At 41.7% G+C, this 13,663-nt stretch overlaps 1 protein-coding gene across 3 annotated transcripts in view; it reads right to left on the bottom strand.

Moving 5' to 3' along the window:
- LOC135556144 (anoctamin-8-like) overlaps nt 1–13,663 on the bottom strand; it is a 62,825-nt gene that overhangs the window by 34,089 nt on the left and 15,073 nt on the right. For all 3 annotated transcript variants that reach the window (XM_064989089.1, XM_064989090.1, XM_064989091.1), the window contains exons 2-3: nt 1,476–1,586; nt 857–989 (exon numbers count right to left, since the gene is read on the bottom strand). In XM_064989089.1, coding sequence (XP_064845161.1) covers nt 857–989; nt 1,476–1,586 — 244 coding nt within the window. The remainder of the gene's footprint in view (nt 1–856; nt 990–1,475; nt 1,587–13,663) is intronic.

Below are 13,663 nucleotides of genomic sequence, written 5' to 3'. Positions count from 1 at the left end.
CATCTGCCTTGAGTAACGCACACTGACACACTTACAGAAAGCTCTCTCTCTTTCTCTCTACTCCGTTCACTTGTTAAGAGGTGAAAGCCACCCTTAAAACTCTCGGGATAGGAGAGTCAAGAGCCCTTGAAAACAGATCAGTCAGCACAACAGTCAGTCAGCACAGCAGTCAGTCAGCACAGCAGACATCCTCTAACACAGAGTGAACTGCATTGTGGGGTAGTGTGGCTAATGCCCGCTGCGCTCTTACTTTGGTTGTTGAGTATTTACCCAGAGTCATCTCTAAATCCCCTGGTATTTACCCAGAGAGGTAAGATACAGCATTATAGTATCATGTACAGTACAGTGTTTAGAAAGAGTTGAAGCTATTGTAGAATGTAAGTCCTTCCAACATTCTACAATGAAATTCTTGTAACTTTCCCCAAATTCCCTGGTTTTCCAGAAATCCTGGTTGGAACATTCCTGGAATAATGAGAAATGAAGGAGGTAATCTGGGAATCCTCCAACCAGGATTTCTGGAAACCCAGGGAATTTGGGGATAGTTACCAAAATTGTGCAATCCTAGGTCCAGATCTCTTAGCAGTGGTTTTAATACACTCACATACAGCAATGGGAGGCCACACTAGTATTGCTAATACACTAACTAACCTTCTGCTGTTGATGTAGGAAATGTTCTATTTATGATCAGTCAAGACACTAATTCAAACAGGTTTACTAAAAGCCTCGGAAACTACCCTGTATCCCCGGATCCATTTAGATGCTAACAATAATAATGACAATTAATTCATACTGCAGCACGCAATGTCATTGTCTATATTGTACATTGGCCATGTGCCCCCCCCCCCCGGATTCTTACTTCTCATAGGTTGCCGTGACGAAGAAGGCATGGACGCGCGTGCGTTTGTGATGTCGGATCTGGATGTTGAGTTCCGGAATGCCCAGACGCAGGTGGTTCAGTAGCCATAGCAACGTGTGGTCATCTGTCTGGTCTGTCACAGGGAAGAAATAGAATGGAGATGAAACACATACAGTACATGCATGTTTTAAAAAATACAATTATTTGGTTACATCATCATAATAACGGTTTAAATGATAATTCCAACCTTCAAGATATTAACAACAGTTTTACTGTGAAATTGTTCCACATAAACCAACACAGAAACACTGTTTTTAATTCAACTCAGAGGTAGCATCATTATCTCAAAAGAGTAAATAACCCATATTAGTATCATTACTTTCACACTAGCCTGGAGCGATGAGTGCGTGTTGTCTAATGAGCATTATGTTCCAGTAATGACTGAGAAGAGTAGCACAGCATATCTATGTACTGGGATGGCTAATGTTTCTATTACATTATCACCATTCATAAAGTCAGGCCACAGAGACCAACATGAAAAATTACTTCTGCGTACTTCTGCTTTTCAAAGTCCTGGATGGCCATGCAAACATGTAGGTAAACAAAAACAAAGAGACACCTGAGAAAGTCATGAGGATGTCACAGTTCTCAGTGGGCACGGTCTTCATCCAGGATTTATGAGACATTATGTACCGCCCAGCCTGCAGCAGTCGCTTCCCAAATAACTTATCTAGAGAGGAGAGAGAAAGAGACAGATAGAAAGAGAATCACAACGACAGTCACCTTCCAATAGTGAAGCAGAATGACAGATTAGGACTCTTCTTTTCAAACTGTCAGTCAGTGCTCCTCTCTGCCCCTCCCCCCTTTCCACACACATCCTTTTCCTCTACCACACACACACACACACACACACCCTTTTGCTCTACCACACACACACACACACACAATCTGCCAAACACACACACAGTGCATTTGGAAAGGATTCAGACCCCTTGACTTTTTCCACTTTTGTTACATTAAAGCCTCATTCTAAAATGTATTAAATATTTTTTCCCCTCATCACTCTACACACAATACCCCATATTGACAAAGCGAATACAGTTTATGTTTTATGTTTTCAGAAATACATTATTTTTATAAGTATTCAGACCATTTCCCATGAGACTCGAAATTGAGCTCAGGTGCATTCTGTTTCCATTGATCATCCTTGAGATGTTTCTACAACTTGATTTTTAGTCCACCTGTGGTAAATTCAATTGTTTGGACATGATTTGGAAAGGCACACACACCTGTCTATATAAGGTCCCACAGTTGACAGTGCATGTCAGAGCAAAAACCAAGCCATGAGGTCAAAGGAATTGTCTGTAGAACGCTGCAGCATTGAATGACCAAGAACACAGTTGTCTCCATCATTCTTAAATGAAAGAAGTTTGGAACCACCAAGACTCTTCCTAGAGCTGGCCACACGGCCATACTGAGTAATTGGGGGAGATGGGCCTTGGTCAGGGAAGTGAACAAGAACCAGATCTTCACTCTGACAGAGCAAAAATGTTTCTCTGTGGAGATGGAAGAACCTTGCAGAAGGACAACCATCTCTGCAGCACTCCACCAATCAGGCCTTTATGATAGAGTGATCAAACGGAAGCCACTCCTCAGTAAAAGGCACATGACAGCCCACTTGGAGTTTGCCAAAAGGCACCTGAAGGACTCAAAAATTATCTGGTCTGATGAAACCAAGACAGGACTCTTTGGCCTGAATGCCAAGCGTCACGTATGGAGGAAACCTGGCACCATCCCTACGGTGAAGCATGGCGGTGGCAGCATCATGCTGTGGGGAAGTTCCCAACAGGACAACTAACCTAAGCACACAGCCAAGACAACACAGGAGTGGCTTTGGGACAAGTCTCTGAATGTCTTTGAGTGACCTAGCCAGAGCCCGGACTTGAACCCGATCTAACATCTCTGGAGAGACCTGAAAATAGTTGTGCAGTGACGTTCCCTATCCAACCTGACAGAGCTTGAGAGGATCTGCAGAGAAGAAGGGGAGAAACTCCCCAAATACAGGTGTGCCAAGCTTGTAGCGTCATACCAAAGAAGACTCAAGGCTGTAATCGCTGCCAAAGGTGCTTCAACAAAGTACTGAGTAAAGGGTCTGAATACGTATGCAAATGTGATATTCCGAGCTGACAAGGTAAAACTGTCATTCTGCCCCTGAGCTAGGCAGTTAACCCACTGTTTCCAGGGCGCCGATGACATGGATGAAGATTTAGGCAGACCCCGCACCTCTCTGATTCAGAGGAGTTGGGTTAAATGTGGAAGACACATTTAAGTTGAATGCATTCAGTTGTACAACTGAAAGTCAAGGGGTCTGAATACTTTCCCACCTTGTCATCCCAGATCCTGGAACTGCTCATCTCCTCCTGAACGCATTGTCTATCTATCCCTAGGAAGCCTTCTCTGCAAGAAGGTACACCCGTCCCCTCTCTATCTGCCAGAATTAAATGTCACCCTCCTTCCCTCTGCAACATAAGAGCGAGGGAGTCGGACTTAACCCCTACCTTTCTGGGAGACACTCTTTCTCCTTCTACATTGTCAACACTGACTATCTCTCTCTATTACTGTGTATGTGTGTGCGTGTTCATGCGTGCATGCATTTATTCCTACAAGTGTGTCTGCATGTGTGCGTGAGACCACACACACACACACACACACACAATGAACCAACACATCTCCAGGCTGTGTAAGAGCTATTTGGTCAATAAGGAGAGTGATGGAGTGCTGCATCAGATGGCCTCCACAATCACCCGACCTCAACCCAATTGAGATGGTTTGGGATGAGTTTGGGTCCATGGCCAGGAAGCTCCCCAGACCTTAATCCCATTGTGAATCTGTGGTCAATCCTCAAGAGGTGGGTGTACAAACAAAAACCAACTCATTCTGACAAACTCCAAGCATTGATTATGCAAGAATGGGCTGCCTTCAGTCAGGATGTGGTCCAGAAGGTAATTGACAGCATGCCAGGGCGGTTTACAGAGGTATTGAAAAAGAAGGGTCAACACTTCAAATGTTGTCTCTTCGCATCAACTTCATGTAATTGCCAATAAAAGCCTTTGACACTTATGAAATGCTTGTAATTATACTTCAGTATTCCATAGTAACATCTGACAAAAATATCTTAAGACAATAAAGGAGCAAACTTTGTGGAAATTAATATTTGTGTCATTCTCAAAACTGTTCTGTTTCTCAAACTAGACAAACTAGCAACAGGTGTGGCTGAAATAGACAATTCCACTAATTTGAAGGGGTGTTCACATACTTTTCTATATATACTGTAGTTTCTATAAATCATATATCATGAGTTGAACTAGATACCACAGTCCTATAATTACCTGCCACATTAAAACACTTGTTCTCTGACCAGTCCACGGTGACCTCTAGCCACATATCGGATTTATACCAGCACTAGTCAAACAGTCAACTAAGCTCATCACCAAGCCCTTGACCAGTTGAATTAGGTGGTCTAGAGTGTATATTTGGAATATGTATCAAATATGTTGAATAGCTAGGGGTCCCCAAGGACTGGTTTGAGAAATACACTGTTCAGCTCTGTGTGGTTCTGCTTCCTGGAACAGACTGAGGATGAAAGAAGGGCAGAGTATGACTACTTCCTGGAAAGAATGCCCAGGGGGTGTTCCAAAGAAATAAAAATAGCCCCCATACTGTCAACATGTATATCGCAAGGTAAAATACGGTTGGGATTGTTATTCTGTAACACTAGATAACCTTCATGCATGCATCACTTTGTTACATAGGCAGTCTGAACATGTAGAGTTGAATTTGGAGTTCTTACAGAGTTAAGGAATTTCATCCCACTGGGCACACTGGTTAAATCAACACTGTGCCCAGTGGGATTTTGTTTCAGGATGTTATTCTATTCCAAATAGTGATTTAACAAATGAAAACAATAGAAACAAATGTAAAAAACATTTTTATTTCAGTTTCATCTTAAGAGTTATTATTCACAGTCTCTAAATCCATCCTGTTCCCCATGCAGCTGCAGTTTGGCAGAAAAGGAACAGCCTGACAAGCATTCTAATGAGGCCTGTATTCACTGCTCTAGACACACACACACCGTCTGAAAGCCAACACCTCCACAATACCTCGATTTATGAACCAAATTGACAGGCAGACTGCTGTGCAGCTTACGTGTGTGGGTTTTAGTGTGTGTGTTCGTCTCGGTGTTTGAGTAATGCTCATAGAAAAACCCATTCACACTGGTGTCTCCATTTTTATTTAACTAGACAAATCAGTTAAGAACAAATTCTTATTTACAATGACGGCCTACCCCGGATGACGCTGGGCCAATTGTGCGCCGCCCTCTGGGACCCCCAATCAGAGTTGGTTGTGATACAGCCTAGAATCAAACCAGGGTCTGTAGTGACACCTCTAGCACTGATGCAGTTCCTTAGACTGCTGTGCCACTCGAGAGCCCCCATTTTCCCAGACATTGCCCATCAGGGCTTAAGTGGGGACATTTTGCCAGTCCCTACAAGGAAAATGGTTAGGCTTATAGGGGATAGGTTTAGGGTTACAAGTAGAGGGTGAGGAGTAAGGGTTAAGGTTAGCTTTAGGGAAAATAGGATTTTGAATTGGAATCAATTGCTTGTTCCCGAACAAGGATAGCAAAACAAATGTGTGTGTGTGTGTGTGCTCTGCTCACTTGGCTCCCCTGCAAGAGGAGGTCGTAATTTCCACCAAAATACCATGGAGAGACAAGCGCACCTGACACCATGCAGCTGAAGAGACGGAGGAAAATACAGCCCCTATCAACAGACCCAAGGTCAGCAGTCACAGACAAACTCAAGCATTTTACTGGGAAATCACTGTTTTAAGAACAGGGCTTATCTAGCGACAGCGAGGCCAAGGCCCCTGCTCTGTTATGTGTCCTCAAGTATGGGCTCCAATGATCTATCACCAATCCGGTATTGTTGAATAATATTCCATACAGTACCAGTCAAAAGTTTGGACACACCTACTCATTCAAGGGTTATTTCTTTAGTTTGACTATTTTCTACATTGTATAATAATAATAATAATAGTGAAGACATCAAAACTATGAAATAACACATATGGAATCATGTAGAATCATGTAGTAACCAAAAAAAGTGTTAAACAAATCAAAATATAATTTTAGATCCTTCAAAGTAGCCACCCTTTGCCTTGACAGCATTGCACACGCTTGGCATTCTCTCAACCAGCTTCAACTGGAATGCTTTTCCAACAGTCTTGAAGGAGTTCCCACATATGCTGAGCACTTGCTGGTTGTTTTTCCTTCATTCTGCAGTACAACTCATCCCAACCTATCTCAATTGGGTTGAGGGATTGTGGGGACCAGGTCATATGATGCAGCACTCCATCACAAACTGGAGGTGTGTTGTGAGTCATTGTCCTTTTGAAAAACAAATGATAGTGGGACTAAGTGCAAACCAGATGGGATGGCGTATCGCTGCAGAATGCTGTGGTAGCCATGCTGGTTAAGTGTGCCTTGAATTCTAAATAAAATCAGACAGTGTCACCCGAAATGCACACCCACATCATCACAACTCCTCCATCCTTCGCGGTGCGAACCACACATGCGGAGACCGTCCGTTCACTTACTCTGCATCTCACAAAGACACGGCGGTTGGAACCCAAAATATAAAATTTGGACCTATCAGACCAAAAGGACAGATTTCCGCCATTCTAATGTCCATTGCTCATGTTTCTTGGCCCAAGCAATTCTCTTCTTCTTATTGGTGTCCTTTATTGGTGGTTTCTTTGCAGCAATTCGACTATGAAGGCAGTCTCCTCTGAACAGTTGATGTTGAAATGTGTCTGTTACTTGAAGCATTTATTTGGGCTGCAATCTGAGGTGCAGGTAACTCTGGGTCTTCCTTTCCTGTGGCGGTGCGCATGAGAGCCAGTTTCATCATAACGATTGATGACTTTTGCGACTGCACTTGAAGAAATTTTAAAAGTTCTTGAAATTTTCCAGATTGACTGACCATGTCTTAAAGTAATGATGGACTGTCATTTCTCTTTGCTTATTTGAGCTGTTCTTGCCATAATATGGACTTATGTCCATAATATGTATTTTACCAAATAGGGCTATCTTCTGTAAACCACCCCTACCTTGTCACAACACAACTGTTTGACTCAAAAGCATTAAGGAAAGAAATTCAACAAATTCACTTTTAACAAGGCTCACGAAGATTGTTGAGAGAATGCCAAGAGTGTGCAAAGCTGGCCAAGAGTGTGCAAAGCTGGCATCAAGGCAAAGGGTGGCTACTTTGAATAAATCACACAAATAAAATACATCTTGATATGTTTAACACTTAAGTTTACTATATGATTCCATATATGTTATTTCTTAGTTTTTTAGTTTTTGTCCTCACTGTTATTCTACAATGTAGAAAAGAGTAACAATAATGAAAAACCCTGGAATGAGTAGCGGTGTCCAAACTTTTGACTGATGCTGTATATAATAATAATAATAATAATAATAATAAATAGTTAGAAACAATATAATTATAGAAAAGCAAGGCATAGGACTAAATGGAATATAATGTACTATTGTAAGTCCTCTTGAGGAAAGAGCTTGATGTAGAATTTTTTTGGGGAGTGGTAATGCTGAAGGAAATGCAAACCAACATGTAAATTCACTAACCTCAACCTCCCCCAACTGCTACAGTAAGTTCACTTCAAATAAGGGTTACATAGACTACAGTAGTTTAAAAAGTCAAATGTTGAGGCCTCGGCCTACATGTAAACAAGTAGGATAGTTTACATGTTAGCTAAGCATCAGCCAAAGTAATTCAATTTCACTGAGACTTTAAATACGATCACTCTCTGAGCACTAAAGCTCTGGTTTCTGTTGTTTAGCTGTATTCACAGACACTTCAGAGTATATTAAGTGGTTGAGAGCATCATATTGAATCCTGGGGGTCGACTCAGGGGGTGGGTCAGCCTATGTGAACAAGCTTTAGGGGTGCTTTCATGGGGTCTACATCCAGAGCGTGATGCGCTGTGCAACGCCAACATGTCACATACTAAATTACTGCATACACAGGACAACACAGATGGGATGTCAACTTTGAATAAACAGACCTGGAACTTCTCATATTCATACTGCAAAACAGACCAGAAACTAACTGCTTAATACACATTTATAACAAAATCCTGACTACATACATGTGCGTTCATGAACCAGGAACAGTTCATAACATGTTTATTACACATTCATAAACTACAAATAGGTTCTGCTGGGACCTTTTCCAAGTATATGTTATGTAGTGACCCCAAAAAATGTATTCTCTGTCAATCCATGGAATTTTAGACTACATATTAACAATAGAGTCTAATTATAGGATTCAGAACTCTCACACAGAAACACCTCTAGGGTGAGTTACATGCTAACCACACCACTCGCGTTACGTGTGTGAGCGTTGCAAAATACATTTACACATGCATGTTATTCAATTATTTAATCCAAACTGCTCGCACGTGTTTGCGTCGTTAGGCGCTAAAATAGGACTTTGTGATATTTTTACGTTTTAAGCGCTTCAGGACCCGCCTCTCCCATCTCCTCATTGGTTTTTAGGAGCATATATCCACGTGGGAGATTGAAAGCTGAACTGAGGTCCACACTCCAGTCCAGTTGGTGATGGTAATGCACCTTAAAAAGTCCACAGAAGAAGAGATCATTAGAAACGAACTAAGTTTCCCCTTTCATTTGTGGATTAATTGTTGGAGTAGAGAACACACCTTTTTTTGTGTGACTCAAAGTGAGTCAAAATTCTACAAAGATCAAGGAAAAAAAGGACCTTGTGCATTTCAGGTAAAATAACAACCCAATGTTTATATCCCAGGACAAATTAGCTAGTAACAACAAATTAGCTAGCAACAGCAAACTAGCTAGCTAAATGTCCATGAATGTTTCATGTTTTTCAAACTGTTCCCAAATGAAATAGTTGGTTCAGAGTTCATTTTGATATTTCAACCTGCGTGTCCTGATCATGTCTGGTGTGGATGGATAAAAATCAACAAGCCTCTGATGACGCGCGTGCCCAGTGTAGTCCGAATGTTAGTGTTCTTTCTTATCCCATATTCCCCCTAGCAACAGTGACTATTACCTCACAGGCAGACCATAGGGAAGGGAGTGTGTGGAACTGCTTTGAGCGGCACCTGTTTCTCAAGGGCTGGTTTTAGAGGAATGACATATACCGAACCCCATTATAAAACACAAAACCAGCCCTAGCCCTGAAGATCTGAAAGAACTGGACAGCTGCCCATTGATTTTGGATTCAGCACTACCCTATGTACTAACATGATTATGTATGACTAACAACCACGTCCACAGCCACAATACCAGTACAGTGTAATAGCAATGATCCCATTAAGAACATCCGCTCTGTTTCTGGGCCAAATTATCTAATCATGCTCATTTCTTCAATTAGAAGGTCTTCTGTTCCTCTCGCCCTCCCCCTCTCGCTCTCCTTCTCACTCACCCGCCCAGTCTTTCTCTCACCCCCTCCCTTGCCCCCTCGCCCACCCCATCTCTCTCCTGCCCCTCTCTCTCCCCCTCTCTCTTGCTCTCTCCCCCTCTCTCTCAAAATGTGGGGCTCTTAAGGTTTTAAAGCCTTTCACTAATTTGTGCTAGTTCAACAACCGTATATTTTGTCAATAGAAAATGGGGGTTCAAGAACATAACTGAGTGTGACCTTCAACACAGTATATTACACTGTATAAAGAAGAGTGGGCTAGATCAGACAGTGAAGAGCAGCAATATAAGGCGGAGTCTGAACAGTAAAGTGCCAGAGCCACAATGTCTGCTATTCATCCAGGTAACAATCATCAAAGAGTGCCAGTGTGGAGCGGAGCCCCTTTCACACAACTCCATACAGACTTCTTCCCAGATCCACAGCTTGCTGGTTATCTAACTGGCTGAATTGGCCATTGTGATGAAGGGGGATTAAGAGAGTGGCTCTGAATATAGTTAATGAATAGCAGCTTTTGTGTGTCCAACTCCAACGGACAGCCGTGTTCTATAGTTGTCACAGCAAAAGCCCCCAAATACAAGAGGAAGATCCTCTAATGACCACAGCAACAAAGGGATACAGGATTTACCAGATCAACAGTACAACCATGACGATGCAAGGCCGTTTGGGCATTGCAAGATGTAGCACAATTTTTTGTAACGTGTAGTTGTGCACGTTACAAATTACTGGGGGGGGGGATAATTGATTGGGTAGGGTCTGAACTATTAAGTCTAATGTGATAACCCTAACTCAAGAGAGGGAATTTACAGAAGGAAAAAGTTGTGAGATATAACCTACGGTTGAAAACAGTTCCATAAAAAGGAGGTATAGGTTTTTGATGTGTTTCTCAAACAAAAAAAATAAGGAATCCAAAAGGGTACCAAAGGAGGTGAGCAGAACTAAACCAAGTACAAGGTCTTTCAGTAAGATGCTTAAAGAGAGAGCGTTACGGCTTTCTTCTGTTGAAGGAGGAGCGGACCAAAATGCAGCGTGGTGGTTACTCATATTTATTAATGGAAAATGACTAGACATGAAAATATTGAAATTTACAACAAAACAACAGACGGAAACGTGAAAAAACTATACAGCCTGTCTGGTGAAACTAAACACAGAGACAGGAACAATCACCCACGAAACACTCAAAGAATATGGCTGCCGAAATATGTAATAAACATAATATATTTCGACCAGGGCGTGACAGAGAGGGCATTAGCGTTGGAGGCACTGACCCACTTCTGACTGACACCCCACTGGGCAAAAACTGGTTGAATCAACATTGTTTCCACAATTTCAACCCCCAAAAATCTATGACGTTGAATCAACGTAGAAAACTGAATGGATTTGCAAAAAGTCGTCAACGCAAGGGCATTTCATTTCACCCTTTTAATCTAAATCCAATGACATGGTGACATTTGTTGTTGATTTCAAATGTAAATCAAAACTAGATGTTGAACTGAGGTCTGTGTCCAGTGGGACTGTTAGCAATGACCAACTATTTCAGGAAATAAGGGATTTAAATCTATTTCCATTTTGAGGCAAAGACCTACTAGTGTATTATCTGTATAAAGAATTTAAAAACTCAAGTCCATTTATATTTCTCTCTCTCCCTCTCTCTCTCTATTATTAGGTTACAGTGAGTAAAAAAAAACAATTACAATGCACCCAGCTAGCACATTTAGTTCCTTGGAAGTTGTGTGAACGTACGTTTTTGGTTTCCCATTGGTTCTGGGAACGAAGCCATACGTTTCCTGACTGGTAAAACATAACGTTATTTAAATATTCTGAGAAGATTCATTTTTTAGGTTGCAAGGAGGTTGAGAATGTTTTACTATGGTTCCCTGAAGGTTTTCCTGGGAGATTTTATTAACAGTCTGTGAATGGAATTGATAGGTTTTTAAAAAAGTAATTACAATAACATTCTGAAAATAAGATTTTTAATAACACTGCTAGCTTAGTTTGGATGAACTGCTTTGAACGCTAAGCACAGATGGGACACATGGAAATTAATTTGCATGAGCATTAATGATGCAAACATTGTTTTTATTATTGTGGCATCAGGGAGATTTGAACCTATGATCTTCTGTTCTCTATCAACAAAATTAGTCCACTGAGCCATGTTTTCTTAATTCACACAAAGCTGATCATTTGTCTATTCAATCAGCCCCCCTTTCAAAGGAAACAAGTATTGATTAAGATCAGCTGAGGCCAATTAGTAAGTGCGGCCACCACACCTGAACACACTTACCAAGATAGAAGACAGAGAGAGTTTGGTTGATGCTGCAAACGGAATGTATATGTTTTAAATTCATTATTATAATGTTCTTTGGACGTCAATGTTTTGTTGTGTTTTTATAGTCCCGGTAGGTATTCACACAATAATAAGGAATTCTCCTCGACCACACCCACAAATTGGGCAAAAACCAACATTCTTTCCTATTGACCCCTACTGTAAAAGAGGCAACTTTGTTGTTTTTGGTTATACAGAGATAACAAAACATGTCGAGAAGCTGCTGTGTTGTTCAATGTACAGAAACTAATTTATAAAAAATGTAAACTGAAATATCACATTTACATAGGTATTCAGACCCTTTACTCTGTACTTTGTTGAAGCACTTTTGGCAGCTATCACAGCCTTGAGTCTTCTTGGGAATGACGCTACAAGCTTGGCATACCTGTATTTGGGGAGTTTATCCCATTCTTCTCTGCAGATCCTTTCAAGTTCAGTCAGGTTGGATGGGGAGAGTTTCTGCACAGCTATTTTCAGGTCTTTCCAGAGATGTTAATTTGAGTTCAAGTCCAGGCTCTGGCTAGGCCACTCAGAGACTTGTCCCGAAGCCACTCCTGCATTTTCTTGGCTGTGTGCTTAAGGTCACTGTCCTGTTGGAAGGTAAACTGTCGCCCCAGTCTGAGGTCCTTAGCACTCTGGAGCAGGTTTTCATTAAGGAACTGTACTTTGCACCATTCATCTTTGTCTCGACTAGTCTCCCATTCCCTGCTGCTGAAAACCATCCCCACAGGATGATGCTGCCACCACCATGCTTCACTGTAGGGATGGTGCCAGGTTTCCTCCACATGTGACGCTTGGCATTCATGCCAAAGAGTTGAATCTTGGTTTGATCAGACCAGACGATCTTGTTTCTCATGGTCTGAGAGTCTTTAGGTGGTGTCTTTTGGCAAACTCCAAGCGGGCTGTCATGTGCCTTTTACTGAGGAGTGGCTTCCATCTGGCCACTCTACCTTAAAGGCCTGATTGGTGGAGTGCTGCAGAGATGGTTGTCCTTCTGGACGTTTCTCCCATGTCAACAGAGGAACTCTGGAGCTCAGTTAGAGTGACCCCGATTGTTCAGTTTGGCCGGGTGGCCAGCTATAGGAAGAGGTGGTGCTTCCAAACTTCTTCCATTTAAGAATGATGGATGCCACTGTGTGCTTGGGCACCTTCAATGCTGCAGAAATGTTTTAGTACCCTTCCCGAGATCTGTGCCTTGACACAATCCTGTCTTGGAGCTCCATGGACAATTCCTTCGACCTCATGGCTTGGTTTTTGCTCTGACATGCACTGTCAACTGTGGGACCTTATATAGACAGGCGTGTGCATTTCCAAATCAATTTATTTTACTATAGGTGGACTCCAATTAAGTCGTAGACAAGTCTCAATGATAATCAATGGATTCAAGATGCACCTGAGCGCAATTTTGATTCTCATAGCAAAGGGTCTGAACACTTATGTAAATAAGTTTTTTTTATACATTTGCAAACATTTCTAAAATGAAAAGGGTGCCTTTTCTTCGCTGGGTGGGCCGTTTGGGAACTTTTTGGCAAAATTAGAGTGTTCCCACCTCTCCAGGCACCAGTACACCACTGCATAGGGCCGAAGGAAACACAGCAATCACACAGCGCATGATGTTATAGGATATACATACAGTAATAAGCCAGTAGGTCCCAATCATAAGAATACAAAAACACAACCATTAAACATTTCCCAATAAGAAGTTACATAATTACTTCATTGCAAAAACATGTCGCCAAAAACATGTAATTGGTGACCTAAAGTTTGAATGCAACAATGTTTCACACACATAAGTTATTTTCAAAGAGATGGCTAACAACAGCTAGCGAGCTGCAATTAAAAAATAAATAAAAAACAAAAGTTCCACTCACCAGATGATGATCATTTGAAACTTAACTTTTTGTTGAAAGTTATTCTTGAAAAGGGAGACGCTAACAAATTAGC

This window comes from Oncorhynchus masou, chromosome 15 (genome assembly GCF_036934945.1).
Source record: "Oncorhynchus masou masou isolate Uvic2021 chromosome 15, UVic_Omas_1.1, whole genome shotgun sequence".
In the NCBI taxonomy this organism is placed as follows: domain Eukaryota; kingdom Metazoa; phylum Chordata; class Actinopteri; order Salmoniformes; family Salmonidae; genus Oncorhynchus; species Oncorhynchus masou.
This window is presented reverse-complemented; position numbering and strand designations above follow the sequence as displayed.